Consider the following 17243-nt stretch of genomic DNA (forward strand, 5'->3'; position numbering starts at 1 on the left):
GACCAAATGTTGGCCCATTTAGAAGTCACTATATCCGTCAGTTTCAATCTCTGCAACGACTTCAGTATTTACCCTCGTAACTGTGAATATGCACACTCTAAACACCTCTAGTTAAAATCTGTGTAAGAAAATCTTGACCAGCGTGCGTTAAACGTGAAGTATATTTTATACTCTGGATAGTGACTTATCCACTGGATAAAGTAATCCGGCCATCGAACAACTGGGGCCAGAAGACTGACGCAGATACATCCGTTCGAACAGAAAACGTGCAACAATGTAACTGTAGGATCATCATTCCCAATACAGTTGCGTTAAACAAAAAAAAAAGTGTATTATATGTAGCCACAGTAAAGTAATAAGCATATTAAAGCATTGATCCACTCGGAGGGCTTTCTCAACAGGGAAGCTCTACTGAACATAACTAATTATACAGGCGAGATACTGCACAACAAATTAAAGTAAATCGTCAAACAATTGAGACAAGCTGTGTGTGATTTGAGGAATTATGACTGAAGCTTAAAAAGTTACAACTCAAAGACCCAGTAGCATCAGTCAATCTGATCACATTGTAAGCCTTAAAACAAGACGGTTATGATACAGGCAAATGCGTTTAAAAAAAAACTCGATCCGATTCAGTCCCGAGCAGGAGTCTAACGAAGACCCTTCCGATTACTAGTTCGTCCATTTTAATAGGTAAACAAACGTCATACATAGTACTAGGACTGAAATTGGCGTGAATTAACGGTGGCAGTGATATTGAAACATGAACTGAATTAATACTAAATTCACCATTATACTCACAGGGGCTTCTCAGGGTTAACGAAACTTCCGTCAGTGGTGAGAAGCGCTCTTGAAGCCGGGATCCTTGCATCCCAAGGCAAGCGCCCTCACAACTCGGCCGCGCTGGCTGCTGCCTTTAAATTTTAAGCCCGGTAAATGAAAAAAATTGATGATGATTTTATCGTTTTCCTGTTTTGACAGCGGCATACCTGAAAAACTAATCTGAGTGCTCCTCGCCCGGAGTCAAGCCTTTGTTCTTTCAATTACTAGTTCGAACGCTCCACAACCGAGACGTTCTTCACACACTCCTTGGTGTAGAAGCACGTGCATATACCTAAAAGGCACAAGATGCCACAATTTTAAAGCCAGTCAGTGTTCCTTACCTATTATTTACCACTCGTCATTATGTACATTGGCATATTCACAAGCGTTCATGGTATTAGTTTAAACAAGGAAGTAGGAAACATTAAAAAAAAATCATTTTTTTAATTTGTTTCTTGCAAGCATTCATATTAAAGTTTGAATAGAACTAACGAAGATGTGTTTGATAATCGTGCCATTTACCCCGGCACGTGCCTCATAGCTGAGGCTTGCACGCGAAGACGTCATTACACCCTTGGGGGATACGAATTGTATAGACTCGGCGTGCGCCCGAGGGCGCAGCACGCGTTAACTGAATATATCCACCTCTAAAGGCCGGGACACACTGGGCGATAAGTCGCTGCGACACGTCGCGGGGACAAGTCGCCGCAACAAATCGCCTTGTGTGACACGGTTAATTTCATGAAAATCATTGTCGCTGCGGCAGAATTTTGTCTCCGCGATCAGTCGCACGAATTCAAACCAGTTTGAATTCGTGCGACTTATCGCAGCGACAAAATTAGCGACAGCAGCGTTGTCGCATCGTGTGTACACTTCCGGCAACAAGTCGCTGCGACAAAATATAAATGAACCAATGAGAGAGCGTCATCTGGTCAGCCATATTGAATTAGAAAACTAGTTCACATTCCCCCTCATACGAGATCACTGCGTGTGCTCCGAACAGGCGTCGTGTCGCAGCGACTTGATTTGCAAGTAGTACACATGGAGCAACTTGTCGCAGAGACATGTCGCTGCGACTTGTCGCCTAGTGTGTCCCGGCCTTAAGAAAGTATCACGAAAATTTGTTGCATGATTTGCGTCCGTGGGTGAGCGAGACCTGACAGATTTTCATGCAACTTGGAGACCATTTTTTTTTTTAGTAACAAAGAATTTATTTACCCGGAACATATCAGCCCTAACTCGCAAAGCTTTTATTGAACTAGAAACTCCAGTTTTTCAAATTTATCTCTGTTGTTTGCAACTTTGTGATTTTGTGTGCTTGACTGACATTTTTTGACTTGAAGCTTTGTGTTGTTTTAAAGCAATTCTTGGTTAACGTTGAGTTGCATAGCGAGCTCGAGTAGAGAAGAGTAATTGCGGTAAATCGTCATAAAAAACAACTCCACCGCCATGACACAGCCCCTTTAAATAATGATTTTTATTACGTATGGTTTAAATAACACGCTTGAAGTTGGTGCACTCTTTCCCCTTTGCACATTTTCAGAAAGGATCGAATCATAAATCTAAAACTACACGCTACCGTGAGAGATGAAGCTGTTTGTTGTCTGATCAACACATTCTTGTCACCCTCCAAAACAACACATGAATTCTTCTTTTGCAAACATCATGATCGTTTTACTATTGCAGACATTAAAGGAGGGCAAGTTCCAATATCTCATAGCACGTTAGCACATAAATGCCAATCCAGAGTCCCATCTACCCTCCGATATCTGCTGCCAGGTTAACCATCTTTTGGAGAGACGGAGACAGTCAACTAAGAAGACATGGTAGAGATCAAGGCAAAATGTAAAATCATTGATAATTTATTGCAGCGAGAAGGACGCACAGGAGAAATCTTGATTGTTTTTCAAAACTATTTGATCAGACGAAGCTCAAAAGCGATAAAAATGTAATACACAAACACCAGAACACTTTAAGTAAAGAAAAAAAAAAGGAATTTATTTCCGAGAGGAAATAAATGGATTTATGCGGAGTGTGACATGCTTAGTTAGTTATTTCACGAGATGCACTGTTGGGGCATTCCTGTCATCCGGGAATTTCTCTTGATCTTATCCAGTGCAGAAGTTAGGCGTAGGTCTCTTTCACTTACTCATTCAAGGAATTCAAGATCATTTCCCCCTCCCTTCCCCCCCCCCCCTATTCTTAGTGTCTTGTGGATGGCGGGTGTGCCCTCACCTTTGCTGGGATCACGTTTTCCATATTTGGGTATTTCTTAGGCTACCATGCTGATCTTAAATAAACGGCCTAGCCCAACAGGGCTAGCCCTTTGACGTCCAAACCGGCCGAAACCGGCCAGACTCATCATTTTACTCTGTCTACCGCCAGACGATTTTACTCGTCAATGGGGAACCCCTGGGAGTCAATGGGTTAATCACTCACTGAAAAACTATGTCCCCATTAATTAACCCATTGACTCCTGGGAGTTGCCCATTGATGAGTAAAATCGTCTGGCGTTAGACAGAGTAAAATACTCTGGCGTTAGACAGAGTGAAATACTCAGTATGAATGGGTTAAAGCACCATATCCGAGTTGTTCAAGATTTGTACTGTGCATCAATAATGAGCCATACAGAGTGAGAGGTGACCTTTAGGTCTTCCCAGTCTTTCACCAGGTTATTATTTCAAGTACTGTTTAGTAGGCCTTATTCGCAAGGTGGCCATATTGGCCATAGATAACAGGTAAGTTCCTATAAGGTCCATTTGCAAATGTGGCAGGAATCCTCCTGCTTGAATAGGGGCTAGGACACTCACGCTGTTTTTGCCTGCTGGTGATCGACTTTTTTTCTTCGTGTATTGAGCAGAGTGTCACAAAGAGTTGTATTACTTCTTGGGATACTGACTCGTAGTTTCGCTTGATATACTTGTCCATCTTGTCTCTTTCTTTGTGCGCAATATTCGAATGGGCTTGGCAAAGAACTTGGTGTAGTTGACCTTTATGAACAATTTCTTTTCCGTTCCTTGATAATATTTTGCCACCCATCAGTTTCCATTCTTTTCTTTTTATAATTCTACGTCTTGACTTGTCGGGTTTGTTCTGTCCTTGCTGTCTTTATTACGTGTTTCTAACCACTTCACTGCATCGTTGTAAAAGTTGTCGTCAGTAAAAAGAGTTTTTTTTCTTGCTTTTGCATTTTGGAACCTTTGACTTCACCCCATTTTTTGGAGAATATCTCTGAATCAACACAACTGTGTTAGCCATTATGCGAACCGTACAGGGCCACGCATTGCGCACGAGTAAACTTATGCATAATTTACTATGACCGAGAAGAGTCTGGGCCCTCTTGCACCAGGAGAAAAATATTTGCTATTAAAGTTAATGACGACTGCTTGTCCAAATCCTGTGTGGTTTAGCGGTTAGTTACGGCAAAGGACTCACTACTAAGGGATGTCAGAGGTGTCTGGTTCAAGTCTCAAAAGTGCAGTTCAAAGCGATTTCTTTCTCTCATGTTCACATTGGAATCGAATGGGTTAATGATGTTAATTAAGTAGTGGTAGGTATGACAAATGGATCAGGGGATGGATGGTTAGGAGTTGTATGGACAGACAGAAAATAAGAGAGTAGGAGGGAAAGGCGATTTTTTGGTTTTTGTTTTGTTTTCAACCCCCCTCCCCCCTAAAAAACCTTGCCCCTTTTTTTCAACCACACCCCACAAAGAAAATCTTCGTTTCTTTTGTGGTAACGAATTCGTATGATCTCGGATCAAAAATCCGATCTTGGATTTTCTTAAAGAAACGCACCCTTAGTGTAATTACTTACGCGATTATTTGAAAAATATGCATTTTCTTTAAAACAATAAATTTCTTCCTCTATCACCTCGAGAAAACGGCTTGCGGCCATTTTGAAAAAAAAAAACCGCTTAGGTGATTATCACGTAATAATCACCTCAACGGCAGCCAATCAGCGCAGAGAATTTTCAATAATCAACTATGTAATTATACTGATGTTTATTATTTAAGGCTTCGTTATTTTATTTTTCGTCACCATCTGCAATATACGTAATTATGCTTCCATTGGGGAATGAAGAAGACAACAGGTTCTTGGAGAATTTTCAACCGATGGTGACGTATTTCAAGCAAACGAGTCACTTTTAATTAACCAAACGCAATTAGTGGTCTGTAGCTATATAGTCTGTCATTGCATTACGCTTGTATATGTAAACAATTGTAATTGCATTTGCCATGTGTTTCTAAAGAGAACATTCCGGAAACTAATTCTGAAAGAACATGGACAAGATAAACAATATAAAATAACAACAAACATGTCTCCAGTTTATTATTATTTTTTACAGTTTTTCCAATAAGATAGTGGCTTATTCCTATGGATACATGTTCATGTTGGAGAACAACTTGTCAGCTTGTCCGCTTTTGGTAAAACATTGACAGAAAAAGTACTACTAATTGACGAAGTTAAATATTAGCGCCTTAAGGCGTTTGAGAGAAATATGATTAACTTAAAAACAAATACCCTGAAATCTATATTGATAATGGCCCACTCGGAATAAGTTTGAAGATACAAGCTTAAAACTTTTACCCACAACAGTCATTGTTGAAGACGACTTCAAGGTTATAGCGTTGTTAACCGCTCATTGTAAAAAAATGAGTTTAAAATTCACTCAAGTAAAGAGGCCGCATGTTGTGATTTGCATGCTTAGAAAGTTATCCGGACTTAATTTCCATTCCGGGTTCCATCTTTCCATTGTAATAAACGATTTCGAGATGGGCCTTACAGACATGCTGCAGAACTGTGGTAGAAGTGTCGTGCTAAGAATATGAGTTCTTCAGATAAAAAAACTTTCGGCCCATTGATTTCTTGAAGAGAAGAAGAAATTGGTGGTGGGGGGGGGGGGGGGGGGACTGAGTGTGCTCTGAGAGCGAGTATTTGAACCATTTTAGCAAACTGACTGCGTAGCTGCTTGAAAGTTTCTGAGAAGGAACTTCAATAAAGATAAAAATGCCTTTCTTGACGTGATTCAATGTGACCATTATGCACCCTCGTCAAGGAGTAAATAAACTATGTTATAAATTCCAAATTCAAGAAAACTGTACACAGCAGTTACTAAAAACGATACATTACTTGATACATGTACATATATAGAGCAATTGATTTGAATTAATTGTAGAAAGTCGCCAGCTTTAAAGTGCATGTAAATGTATGCTAAATGAAATTAAGGTGATCAACAATTTTTGCTTGCCAATGCCTTTCTTGAAATTTGTTGTGGGCTAAACATATTTCATAAAAAGACTCTCTTCTACCCCGATGCGTTCCCGGCAGTTTCTCGTCGACTATTCAGGTCTGTTGTCTCGAGCATTTGTAGCTCATCGGGTTGTAAATTTCGCCTTTTCTTCTCGGTGAGAAAGCACCTTTTAAAAATACGAAGAAATTCTTTGCGGTAATTCGCATTGGTTATAGTGTAACAAACAGGGTTTGCCGCACTATTTGCAAAAGTCAAAATGTTGCAAAATGCAACCAGTTCCCAGAAAGGAGGGAACTGGTCCTCTGCGTTGCCGAAATCCAACCATAGCCACATGATGTTGGTAGGGAGAACACAAACGGCAAATAAAATCGTAACGGCGACAAGCATTCGGATAACTTTGGATGCCTCCTCGTTTTTGGCATTTTGAAGAAACTTGTTTTCGAGGCCGTCGGACGTCTTCTTTCCCAGCTCTCGCCCAATGCTCATATACGCAGCTGCAATAATGGCCAGTGGCACTGCATACTGTGCAATGAAAAGAGCTACAGTGTAAATCTTCCGATTTCGTGGTTCATCCCAGTGCTCAACACACTCTCCCGTCGTTTCGTTGACCCTCGAAACTCTGATGTATGGAGATACAGGAATTACTGAGAGAATCCAAATGATTGCTATGAGCAATTTCGCACTGGTAGTTGTAAGTTGCCGGCGGAGAGGGTATAGTATTGCCCAATAGCGTGTCAAACTAACTGCAGTGAGAGTGAAGACAGAAGCAAATAGAGACATGGTCTGCAAAGGATAGAGAATTCTGCACATGAAGGAACCATACGGCCACTGATAGTTCATTTCTTGGACCGGAATGTCAAAAGGAATACAAATAAGTGTTAGTGTTAAATCGGCGAACGCTAGATTAAGAATGAAGTAGTTGGTGACTGTCTTCATCCTTCTCCTCTTTAGAACTATAATGCACACAAGCACATTCCCAGTAGCGCTGACAAGAAAGATGAAAGCGTACAAAGAGAGCTTCAATGCTTTCATGTACGTTTGGACATTGCTTGACTCTTCTTCTTGGATGAAGTTACCCCTTGTAAAATTTAGAAAGGCTTCGTGCGAAGACAGGTTCATATTTTCTCAAAGTTACTCCGCGATTTTTTAGTTCTTCTATCAACTGTAGCTTGAGGCACCGTCTTGATCGATAATTGGTCGCTTGAAGCTCAACTGAAAGGGAAGAAAGAACGACGCGGTTTATATGTAAACACTTTTAGCCCGCACTGCTTAGAAAACATCACTGACACCTTACGATGTGAAAGTAGAAGATTATTTACCAAGTAAACAATAAAGAATAATCATGACCTCTCGCTTTTGTTTTTAGCCGTGTAACGAATTTCAAGGATTGTCGTTAATGATATAAAAGAAATGACATGCATCCAGGGCAACAACCTGTCCAATTTGATGTCAAAACCACCAAACGTCTTAGACTATAAAAGTGAAAATTATGGATCGAGGTGACAACTTCAGGGTAATTTGAATTGTCCGCAAGCATAAACGCTCAGTGTTTGAATAGCTCAATCACTTGGATGCGACCTTGCCTTTCTGTCTTTTGCGGTTAAAACATCCTTAAAAACTATCTTTGGTATTTTAATTCTTTAGAAAACGGAAGGTTTCCATGAAAGCAGATTATCAATCTTTTTGTTGCAAAACATCGCACCAAGGTCCATTAACCCCCGCTATGAAGAAACCGCACCTCATTCTAATTTAAATTAATCATAATAAATCAGCCCTTTGTGTCTCAATCACTCAACTGGTGTCTGAACGGCTTCGCTTCCCGCAATAAAGTCTTGTGCGTTTCCTGTTTCTATAAAGTCACCGACCTATATTACAGAGGCTAGAATATTCGCTAACCTAAAATAAAATTTAGTTGAAAGAAAGTTAAAAGAATTTGAATTCGAATTATCTGTTAATACTTCCAATAAAATATAAAATTTCACTTTTCAGCGCATAATAATTTGACATGGCAAACCTGATGACAAAAAAAAGGTATTGTGAGCTAAAACATCTCTCTCTGACGACTATGGAGCAAAGTTATTTGTGTTCAGGTGCCAAAATGTCCAAATTTGAAAATATGAAAAGAAAACAAAACAGGAAAATACCTGTAGTAATTTTGTATGAACTTAAAAGTGCCAAATCACATTTTACTGATTCAGAGGTTATAACAAGGCATTCTGGGTATCTGCAGAAATATCTAGAAGATATAGTATGTCATGTATGCTTAGATGTTTACCACCTGCCGTGCTCAAATTTCGTCGTTAAATGTCATGATATATGGTCAACAAAGATGAGTCTAAGCCAAGGTCTGGCCCATAATGTTGTTTTGAACGGAAAATTTGTCGAGCAAAGGATAAATTTAGTCCCTCTGTGATATTTTAATATCATGTTGTGGTCGAGATTGTGGAAATTACTTGAGGAAAAAAAAAACCCCTGAGCGGTTTTGTTGGCAAACCAGTGCCTTAGCTAATGAGGAAGGGACTGAATGATATACACTTCTTCTAACAACGTTTAATCACACAAACCTAACTTTATAGCTTTTCCTTTTATTTAATCATCGCCCACCTGACACTGTAATTAAGTTTTTCAAAAGGCCTAAAATTATATGATCGTTTGGGTGGGTGACACTGACTGATATTTTTGACAGCTTTAAGGGGAAGCCATTTTTCATGATCTAATTTAAATCCTTTCACACCTTTATCTTCAACGATTAAGTGCTAATTTTAGTAAGTCTTTTGAAACGATTTGAGTTGTGCTTATCAGTTCCTCGCATCTTCAATACAGGCGGATTAAATGGAGTTTACTTTTTTCAGTTATCAACGAGAATTTGAAACATGATTGGTTTTCAAAGCTTGGCAAAGCAATGAGGGTTTTGTTTCAGCTTCACCAAATTCCCGATTCTGAAAGTATAAAATGATGCTAATTAAAGTCCATATTCATTAAATATGTCCTGGCATGAAATGTACCACAACAACATTTTTTCATTGTACAAGTTTCTGCGGTCCACTCTTGTGTGTTCGACTTAGAAACGGCTATTGGGACCTATTGGAGAGTATTAACTGCAGATTCTGATACCAGGGCCGAAGCCAGAAAAAAAATATGACTGAGGCAATGTCCGTGCTTAAATTATCTTCGGAAGTATTTTAAGTGTTTACGGTGCATATTACATATTAAAGACAACACTGGAATCACGGTTTATTTTAAAATTTCACGAAACAATGACCGAGGCAAGTGCCTCGGTTTGCCTCATACTGGCTACGGCCCAGGATACAATATGATAAAGCAGTTCCACCCGTTGCATAGTCTAACAAAGGTTAGGGTTAGGGTTTAGGTGTCTCTAACCTGAATTCAAAATATCTTTGTCCCTAAGTTCAGTCCATTGACTCTCATACTGAATCTTTTTCCACGTACCATTTGATGCCTTTCATCTTTCGTTCATACATTAACGTTGACAAAAAGCTTCAAAACTGGACACTTGGATTATGCAAAATGCAAAATGTAAATTCATTATGTAAATAAAACTTAACGTGTTTTGCAATCTTCAGTGACGAAGAACTCTAGGCGATTTCCTCTAAATTTTAATGGTCAAATTAAACAGAGGATACCCAACGTAACAAGGTGACACGATCGCCGATCAGTATCCGTCTCATACGGCAATAACACCTGTATTGAACCCTAATGAATGTGACACCAAGTTGTTTTACGTGCTTGCGAATCAAGCCACATTAAAATAATAAAATAAAACGAAATGTATTCCATTTTAACATTTCTTACGACATCCTCCGCGGCAAAATCATCTCCGGTAGATCGATACCTTTCAACGTAGACAAAAACTGATATTTTTTATGATTAATATTTGAATAAGGAAATGCATTGAAAGGAAGGATAGCTCACCTGAGCAAATCGAGAACGTTTCTACCCGAACCGTGCCTCTTTGTATTCCTTCCTGACACAAAAACAAGGGGAACAACTAAAACAAACAAAAAAAAAAAAAAAACGAAGCTTAAAAGATGTGAGTTCTCGAGTCGAATTTTGAGTTGAGTATAATCTGTTTACATAAGTTTTGGCTTGGCAAAATGAAACCGAAGACACCACCTGAACAAACCAATTATACCAACGTTTGCTATGCCAAATGCGTAGAAAATTTTCGCTTATCCAGTTGATTAAGTGCCCATGATTCCATGGTTATATTTAATATTGTCTCTATTATAATTAGTGTACCTCTTCCTGAAAATCTTCACTTCAGGAGGAGCTTAAACGACAATTGGCCGTTTTTATCCAGCCCAAAATCGCTCAGACCATTGTTTCCTTGAATTTCAAGAGACAAACGCAACTTGATATTGAATAAATTACGCCAAACGGACCAGTGTACACAAAGAACAAGAATTGGTCTATGACATTTTCATTTCAACGACTGCAAGCAGAAATATAAACTTTGAAATATCTTTAAATCATCTTGAATCTTTTTCTGGACGACACCCCTTTTCTTCACTTCAAAACACAACGGAACAATGGAGTATAAAAACCTTAAGGTTTTCTAAAAACATATCCTAAACAACAATGGGCCATTTTCGAAATATGAAATATTCAGCTTGATAGTGAGGCAGTGAGGACAAAAACAATAGAAACACGTTGGAATGAATGTGAAAAATATTTGCATATCATCCACTTTCCTTTGTCTTTGTCCTCAGAACCTCTCTTTCAAGCTGAATTTTAATATATCGAAAAAGGCCTATCCATGACGATGCTGTGCTTTCCTGTCAACGATTCATTGTTTACAGCCATTCGCGTTTACATAAAATGCGACGACAAAAAGATATTTAAAAAAACGAAAATAGTTCAATCTCGCTCAAAATTGGATAAAATTAAGACAAAACTTTGATTTGTCCAATAGTTACCGGTGTTAATGATATCATGAAGAAGGGTTTGCCAGACTTTGGGCCTCAGGCAGTCTTGTTCGCCTTATCAAAGCTAATATAAGTGTTGAAGAGATCAACTGTTTACCTAAACGATTGGCAAAGATGCGCGAAAGATATTTTCTCTATTTTGTTGCCGATATGCAAAATGGATTGGACTCAAAATCGATGCCCCGAGAAAAATTTGAACTTGTCCCCTAATTGTCATCGCAAGAAAAAGTTGTTTTCATTTACTGGAGCTAAAATGGTATAAATTATTTAATAGCTTTCAATGTCCAAAACATGCTTTCCTCGTCGCAGAGGCACTTGGAAACCACAACACACAACAATCTTTTACAGCAACTTCCAAAAACAAAATGAAAGACTCGTCAGCTATCGGAAGACTGATAAGGCTTACTTTAAAGCTTCAGTTAAATTCTTGATTCCAAGCTTATAATCGAGGAGAACTTGTTAAGAAATTAGCCATTTGACCAGAAATGATTTAACTTAAACTATTTTGAAACTCTTAGTTCTTGGACTGAAGATTTACGGTCGACATAATCACACAACTTCCTGGCTAGTTCAACTAATCATTTCCTACTTAACTTTATCGTGAGCAGGAGTGGCCGAAATAAACCGTGGGATGTCACGCGTTCGATTCGTTAATAGAAATTTAAAATAATCATAAAACTGACTAACGAAAGAACTATCTTTCCAATTTTGTATCACGTACATAAAATATTTTAAGTCCTTGAATATGAGTGTACGGACCCTCGAACAATTGTCAGTTATCCCGAATGCGAATCGAATGCCGTGTGCAAGCGACAACGGGATACTATTATCCGAATTGCACCGGTGTGCACTTCTAGACAAACCTTGAGAAGTTACTGAGTTTGTACGGGATGAATCTGAATACACCTGAGGCTATGTTAATTTTAGGGGAAACGTGCCTTTTTGCAATGAAAGTAGGTGTTAGGTTATGTCATACCAATTATCAATTCATTTGAGAGTCGAAGTTGTATGGCAGGGCAATAGTGCCTTGCTGATCGTGTAAACCAGAAATCAACTCACATACTACATCAAATCCAAAAAAATCAAAGGTTGGTATCCGATGAGAGGTGACAACTGGCGTACCCGGAGAAAAACCGCGGGGAAAACCGTAACCTCAACTCAAATGTAACGTTAGGCTCGATTATCAGCCGCTGTTCGGGAACCGAAGCCAGCGCCCGAATTCGAAAGAGAGAGCGGGAAATCGAGCCTAATGTGATGTTGAGTGCAGTGAAAAATCTAATGACGCTGAGTGCGGACTCGAACCCGGACCACATTTGTTGGAAGGCGAATGTTCCTCTAGGCCAACCCTGCTAACCCTAAGCCAACCCTGCTGGCGCAGTGGTGTTGACTTGTTACTAAGTCTGGTCATGACCTGCTAAGGATGGTTCTTCTTACTACTCAAACTGACAGGTGGAAGGTAAGATTTGCCGTTGGATGCTCCGGTTTCAGTCTTTTTAAACGGTTGGCCAATGTGTGAAAGAAGCATTTTAAACTGGCTCGTGTTCACTTATTAAATTAATGCCAAGAAAAGACTTTTTGCTGTCATGAGGGCAGTTTTAACACTACTTTCTGATATTACTCTATCTACACAAAACGATTTTAAGTGTACTTGAAGCACAAGCGTTTCTAATATTTTGTTTTCATGTCATCAGTGACACCAAGAGAAAATAAAGAGGGAAGAGAGGGGATCCCCCATTCATGCCCTTTTACATAGGTAATATGTAGATCGACTACCACGCAGTACAGATCCCAAGGGAACTGGGCAACAGCCAATCATATGTCGGGAATGTGTTCTCTGAGCGTGGGCTATCCACGCGGAACACATTCCGGCCATATGATTGGCTATTGACTAATCCCCTTGGGGTCTGAACAGCGTGGGAGTCGATCTAAAAGTAACTTGAGACATATTACTTATGGAAAAGGGCATGTGTATGGGGGATGCCTCCCATACGCCGATTGGTAGGGCACTGACCGGGGAAATACGATTGTTGTTCTCGGATCAAACAATCGCGATCTTTTCGTACCTGTATTAGTTTGAATCGTCAACTAATTTCGAAGCGGACAAAGAAGCGTTTCACCTGACTAACAGCAACACTGATTTCGACTGAAAAAAAGAAGTAAAAGTTGTTGCAATTGCAATGTATTTTTCACCCGAAGATCAGTTACACCATGATTGCTTCGATATGAAAAAACAAAGGTGATATGGAGGAAAACAGTCACAACAAAAATAACTGAAGCAACACCGCATAGACCGCCTTCTTTAAAACAACATTCTTTAACTAAAATTTTCCATAATTTTGTCTAATGACAGACACGATCGCTTATTTCCATAATTTCCTCACGACTCGGAATAGTTTTGGCCTTCACTTCTTTTTGGGTGTTGACAAGCATTGCAAATAATTTTTTCCTGAGTTTAAACCTTGATCACTAATTTCCCATACGTTCGCGGCTCTTCGCCAGCAGAACTTAGCACAAAATGAGTGATTACCTTATCATTTTCTGACGAAACGATGAGCTATCAAGCTGTAATGCTATCCGAACGATGAGTCAGACCAACGATTTGACTGTCACCTACACCAACTTCACGAAGTGTACACACACTTTGATGGGAAGGAAACTATTGTCGATCGATCCAAGCGCTTCTCATTATGAGAGGTGCTTTCCCAGATATTAAACACTCGAGGAAGTGCAAGGTAATCAGTATGTATTAGCCATTTATAATGGTAAAAAAAAGGGTATTGTTTGATAAACACCGATCTTGTTTTGTTTGAACAACCACTCACAAAGACACATGCGTTTGTTAAATTAAATCTTACTTCTTAATTGTGCGTTACTTCAATTTCCCCGCGGTCCTTGTTTACCGCAAAAACGAAAATTGAAATCTGCTTTAGAAGAATGAAAGGATTTCCTTGTTAACTCATTCTTGTTTTTTCCTAATCTTAAACCAATCATGTGTGAAAACAGCCCCACGCGGTCGAAAAATAGTGAACCTTGGGACTGTCGAGTGGCCCTGAGCAAGAAAGGTGATAAGGTTTATGTCTTCTATCGTTAAGTGCTTGTATTTAAATTTAGGTGTAAACTTCACTAAGTGCATGGAACATTCAAAGTATCATCTGTCATTGCGAAAACACGCTTTAAATGAAATACACCACTTTTAACCATTAATTGAGCAAAACTGTAAACACCCGAAACGAACAAAATCTCGAGGAAAAAGTGGACCCCACGGGAAATAATTAAATCAAAAAGGTAGCAAGCTAGTGCCATTGTATTTTCTTGCATGCCGTACAAAGATATCAACTATACTTGGATGGCGCTTTTGCTATTATTGTGATAACGACTGGGGTACTTTCACTCCAAGAACGCCTAAATTCATCGCTAAAGCAACAGAAACGCATTCAGTTAAAGAGCTACGAATCAGTACCCGGCAAAGTACTCACCAATTGAAAAATAATATCAAGCTATATGGATGTTTTCATTGTCTATTTTTTAATTGCCACGGGGATTTTATCAAAATCAACCACATCGTTTCAATTTCATAAAACTTTCACAAATTTAAAATTGACTTCGAACGCAGAATCACATCACTTTGTTTTCCAAATGTGGAATTGAAGCCAATGTTACATAACACATCGTCTTCGCTCTTTTAAAATTATTGCCGGATGTAAACCAATGCACACGGCAGTCAGTCATCTTGACTGCTAAAGTAGATCACGCACAATTGTAATGATTCCTTCAAAATGAAAAGTCTAAAAAAAATTGACCGTCTTTTCTTGCCGCTGTCAAAACATATCAAGGAACAGCACTGATCGTCCATAAAAATCTGACCAACGCGGTTCAGGTCAATACCTTTCTCTTGACAAAAAAAAAAAACTCTTATGCATATTTGTCAACATCATCAACTGCTTATCCTATAGGACGTCGGATCTCCCACCACTACGTACAAAGTACTAATCTTCCATTATTATCTTACTAAAAGCGATCTGAGTAATATCTCTTTCCCACTGCTTTCTTGGTCTTCTTATTTCTCTTTTCCCATTTATCGTTCTTTCTAGGATAACGTTCCCTTTGAGATGACCCAAATATTTTAGCCTTTTTTTTGCGGTTCTCACAAAGTTCTCTATCCATTCAGTTTTTCCACTTGAAAAATCTCTCAATAAATTGTTGTTGCCTTGTGTCAAGGTCAACAGCAGCTGTAAGTCATTGGCACCCAGTAGGATTCTTACAGTTAAAATTCATATTCACTAGAGTACACTGTACTTACTATAAATAGGAGTACTGAAACGTGAAGTCGTTTGCTCTTTAGTTCACCTGGCATACAGGAAGGGCTTTGACTGCCATTTCATTGCTCTGCGCATGCTTGAGATCCTGAAACGGCGCCCTTTGATTTAACTGAATCAAAATGGAACAAAAGGGAAAAGATGGGAAAGGCTTTTTGGGCCACCTAGAGAATGGACGGAAGACTCCTTGACAAAAAGAAAACACAAGTTTAAGAATGTTTATGTAAAATCGGTGACACGAAGAGTGAGAGAGCACACTTGACAACAGATCTCCGGTGGTAAGAAATTCAAGTCGGTTACAGGCCTGGAAGAGATCCCACCGAGAAGTTTCATTCTCGGTTCATAAAGTGTTAATTGGACAATCGCCACGCCACTCAAAAAAGAAGTATTAACAGCCTATTGTAGCTAATAAATGATCCACCATCGTTAATGGATGGATCCACTTTTCCCATCGTTGCACTTTATATAACGGAATGTATGATATTCCTGGCGTTACTACGTAATTGAGTAGCTTTATACTACTGACAAAAATGATAAATGGGGCATAAAAATATATAAGCGGCAATCGAAACAATCGAGAAAAAAATGTCATCAGAGCGAGGATCTGAATTCTCACATCGTCTTCCGGCGAAAGGGCTCCATCTTTCCTTCCTGCTGCGAGCTACTTCCTTGCAAGTTGCACCGCTGATACAAGTTATAATTATTGCACTTTTGTTTAGTTTTCCTTTTGCCCTCTTACTGTCTAGTCCATATCGTTTGCGCAACTCAACACTTAGGCCCACATGCCTTTTATAACAACGGCATATCAAGTTTATCAGTCGGTCGCAAAGTGGCCGCGAATTTTCGAGAAGCAGTTTTCAACACACGTTCCAATGGGACAACAAGCAAAGAAGACAAATTGTGACGGTGGACTACTGACATATCTGTGAAAGGTATATACGTAGAGAGAAACTAATATCGACCACAAATGAAGAAAGTAAGCAAACAAAGTACAAGGGCACCCAACGAGCAAGCCAAAAGCCTGAAAAGCCTTTGAGAGACATTTCTAGGCTCCTTGTAATGTATGACGACTGACTAAAGAGTTGCTTTTATCACCTAGAAGAATTCGGGAACTCTTCATTTCAGAAATTGCTAGCTGAACGTTACCTTCTAAGAACTTCCAACCGAACCATTTGTTCATCCGAAAACGTGCGGGACTACTTTTCCCTCGCTGCGAATCTTTTAGGTGACCTTTTAGTAAAGAAATCTGTAGCTGTCTGGCAACGTAGAACCGAAATTCTTAGACCAGTTTCACTCTCCCGAACACATATTTTGCCGAAGATTATCGGGGGATTATCGTTGGGTGCCCTGAAAGTAGCTGTTGCAAACCTTTATGATGCTGGTAGTGTTTACTTTTAGCTCAAAAATAACAATTAAAAAATAGTGGAAAGTGAATACTTAAGAAAATGTACACCGAAATTTAAAGCGATTTTTAACTGCCAAAAACAAAAACACAAAACGAAAGTATTTACGGCCCTGGGACGCCATCATCATGAAAAAATTTGCATTGATGTGAACAAAATTCGTGCTGAGGGGATAGGGAGGCCCTTGCCTAAAAGTTTTCTACTGTATCATTAAATAAAATGACATGGCGCTGTGCATTCAGGTCAGTGATTATGGGTCGATTGTCCGTTTCTTCCACCGAAGCAAGGAATCGAACTACTTTGCGTTATTAGCATTGAGACACCGGTTCTTGACGTACAACCATCTAAGATCACGTTGTGGCAGAAGAAACTCGAATAGACCAAATCGGCTAACTCAATTTTGTACCTAATTCAAATCTCCCCGATATATTGGGGCTTTTCATCTGACGTCACGGCGGCCATGTTGATGTACAGAACAATGCTGTAAAATGTCTTGGGAATT

The 17243-nt window shown here is 39.3% G+C and overlaps 1 protein-coding gene across 16 annotated transcripts in view; it reads right to left on the reverse strand.

The window, feature by feature from the left end:
* Positions 1-4939: 4939 nt before the first annotated feature.
* LOC137982851 (neuropeptide FF receptor 2-like) overlaps positions 4940-17243 on the reverse strand; it is a 33960-nt gene continuing 21656 nt past the window's right edge. For 6 of the 16 annotated variants that reach the window (XM_068830010.1, XM_068830006.1, XM_068830007.1 and 3 more), the window contains 2 exons: positions 10010-10085; positions 4940-7288 (listed from right to left, as the gene is read on the reverse strand). In XM_068830010.1, coding sequence (XP_068686111.1) covers positions 6131-7195 — 1065 coding nt within the window. In that variant the 5' untranslated portion in view covers positions 7196-7288; positions 10010-10085 and the 3' untranslated portion in view covers positions 4940-6130. The other 10 variants (XM_068830015.1, XM_068830017.1, XM_068830016.1 and 7 more) reach the window with 10 other exon arrangements.

This window comes from Montipora foliosa, chromosome 13 (genome assembly GCF_036669935.1).
Source record: "Montipora foliosa isolate CH-2021 chromosome 13, ASM3666993v2, whole genome shotgun sequence".
Taxonomy (NCBI): domain Eukaryota; kingdom Metazoa; phylum Cnidaria; class Anthozoa; order Scleractinia; family Acroporidae; genus Montipora; species Montipora foliosa.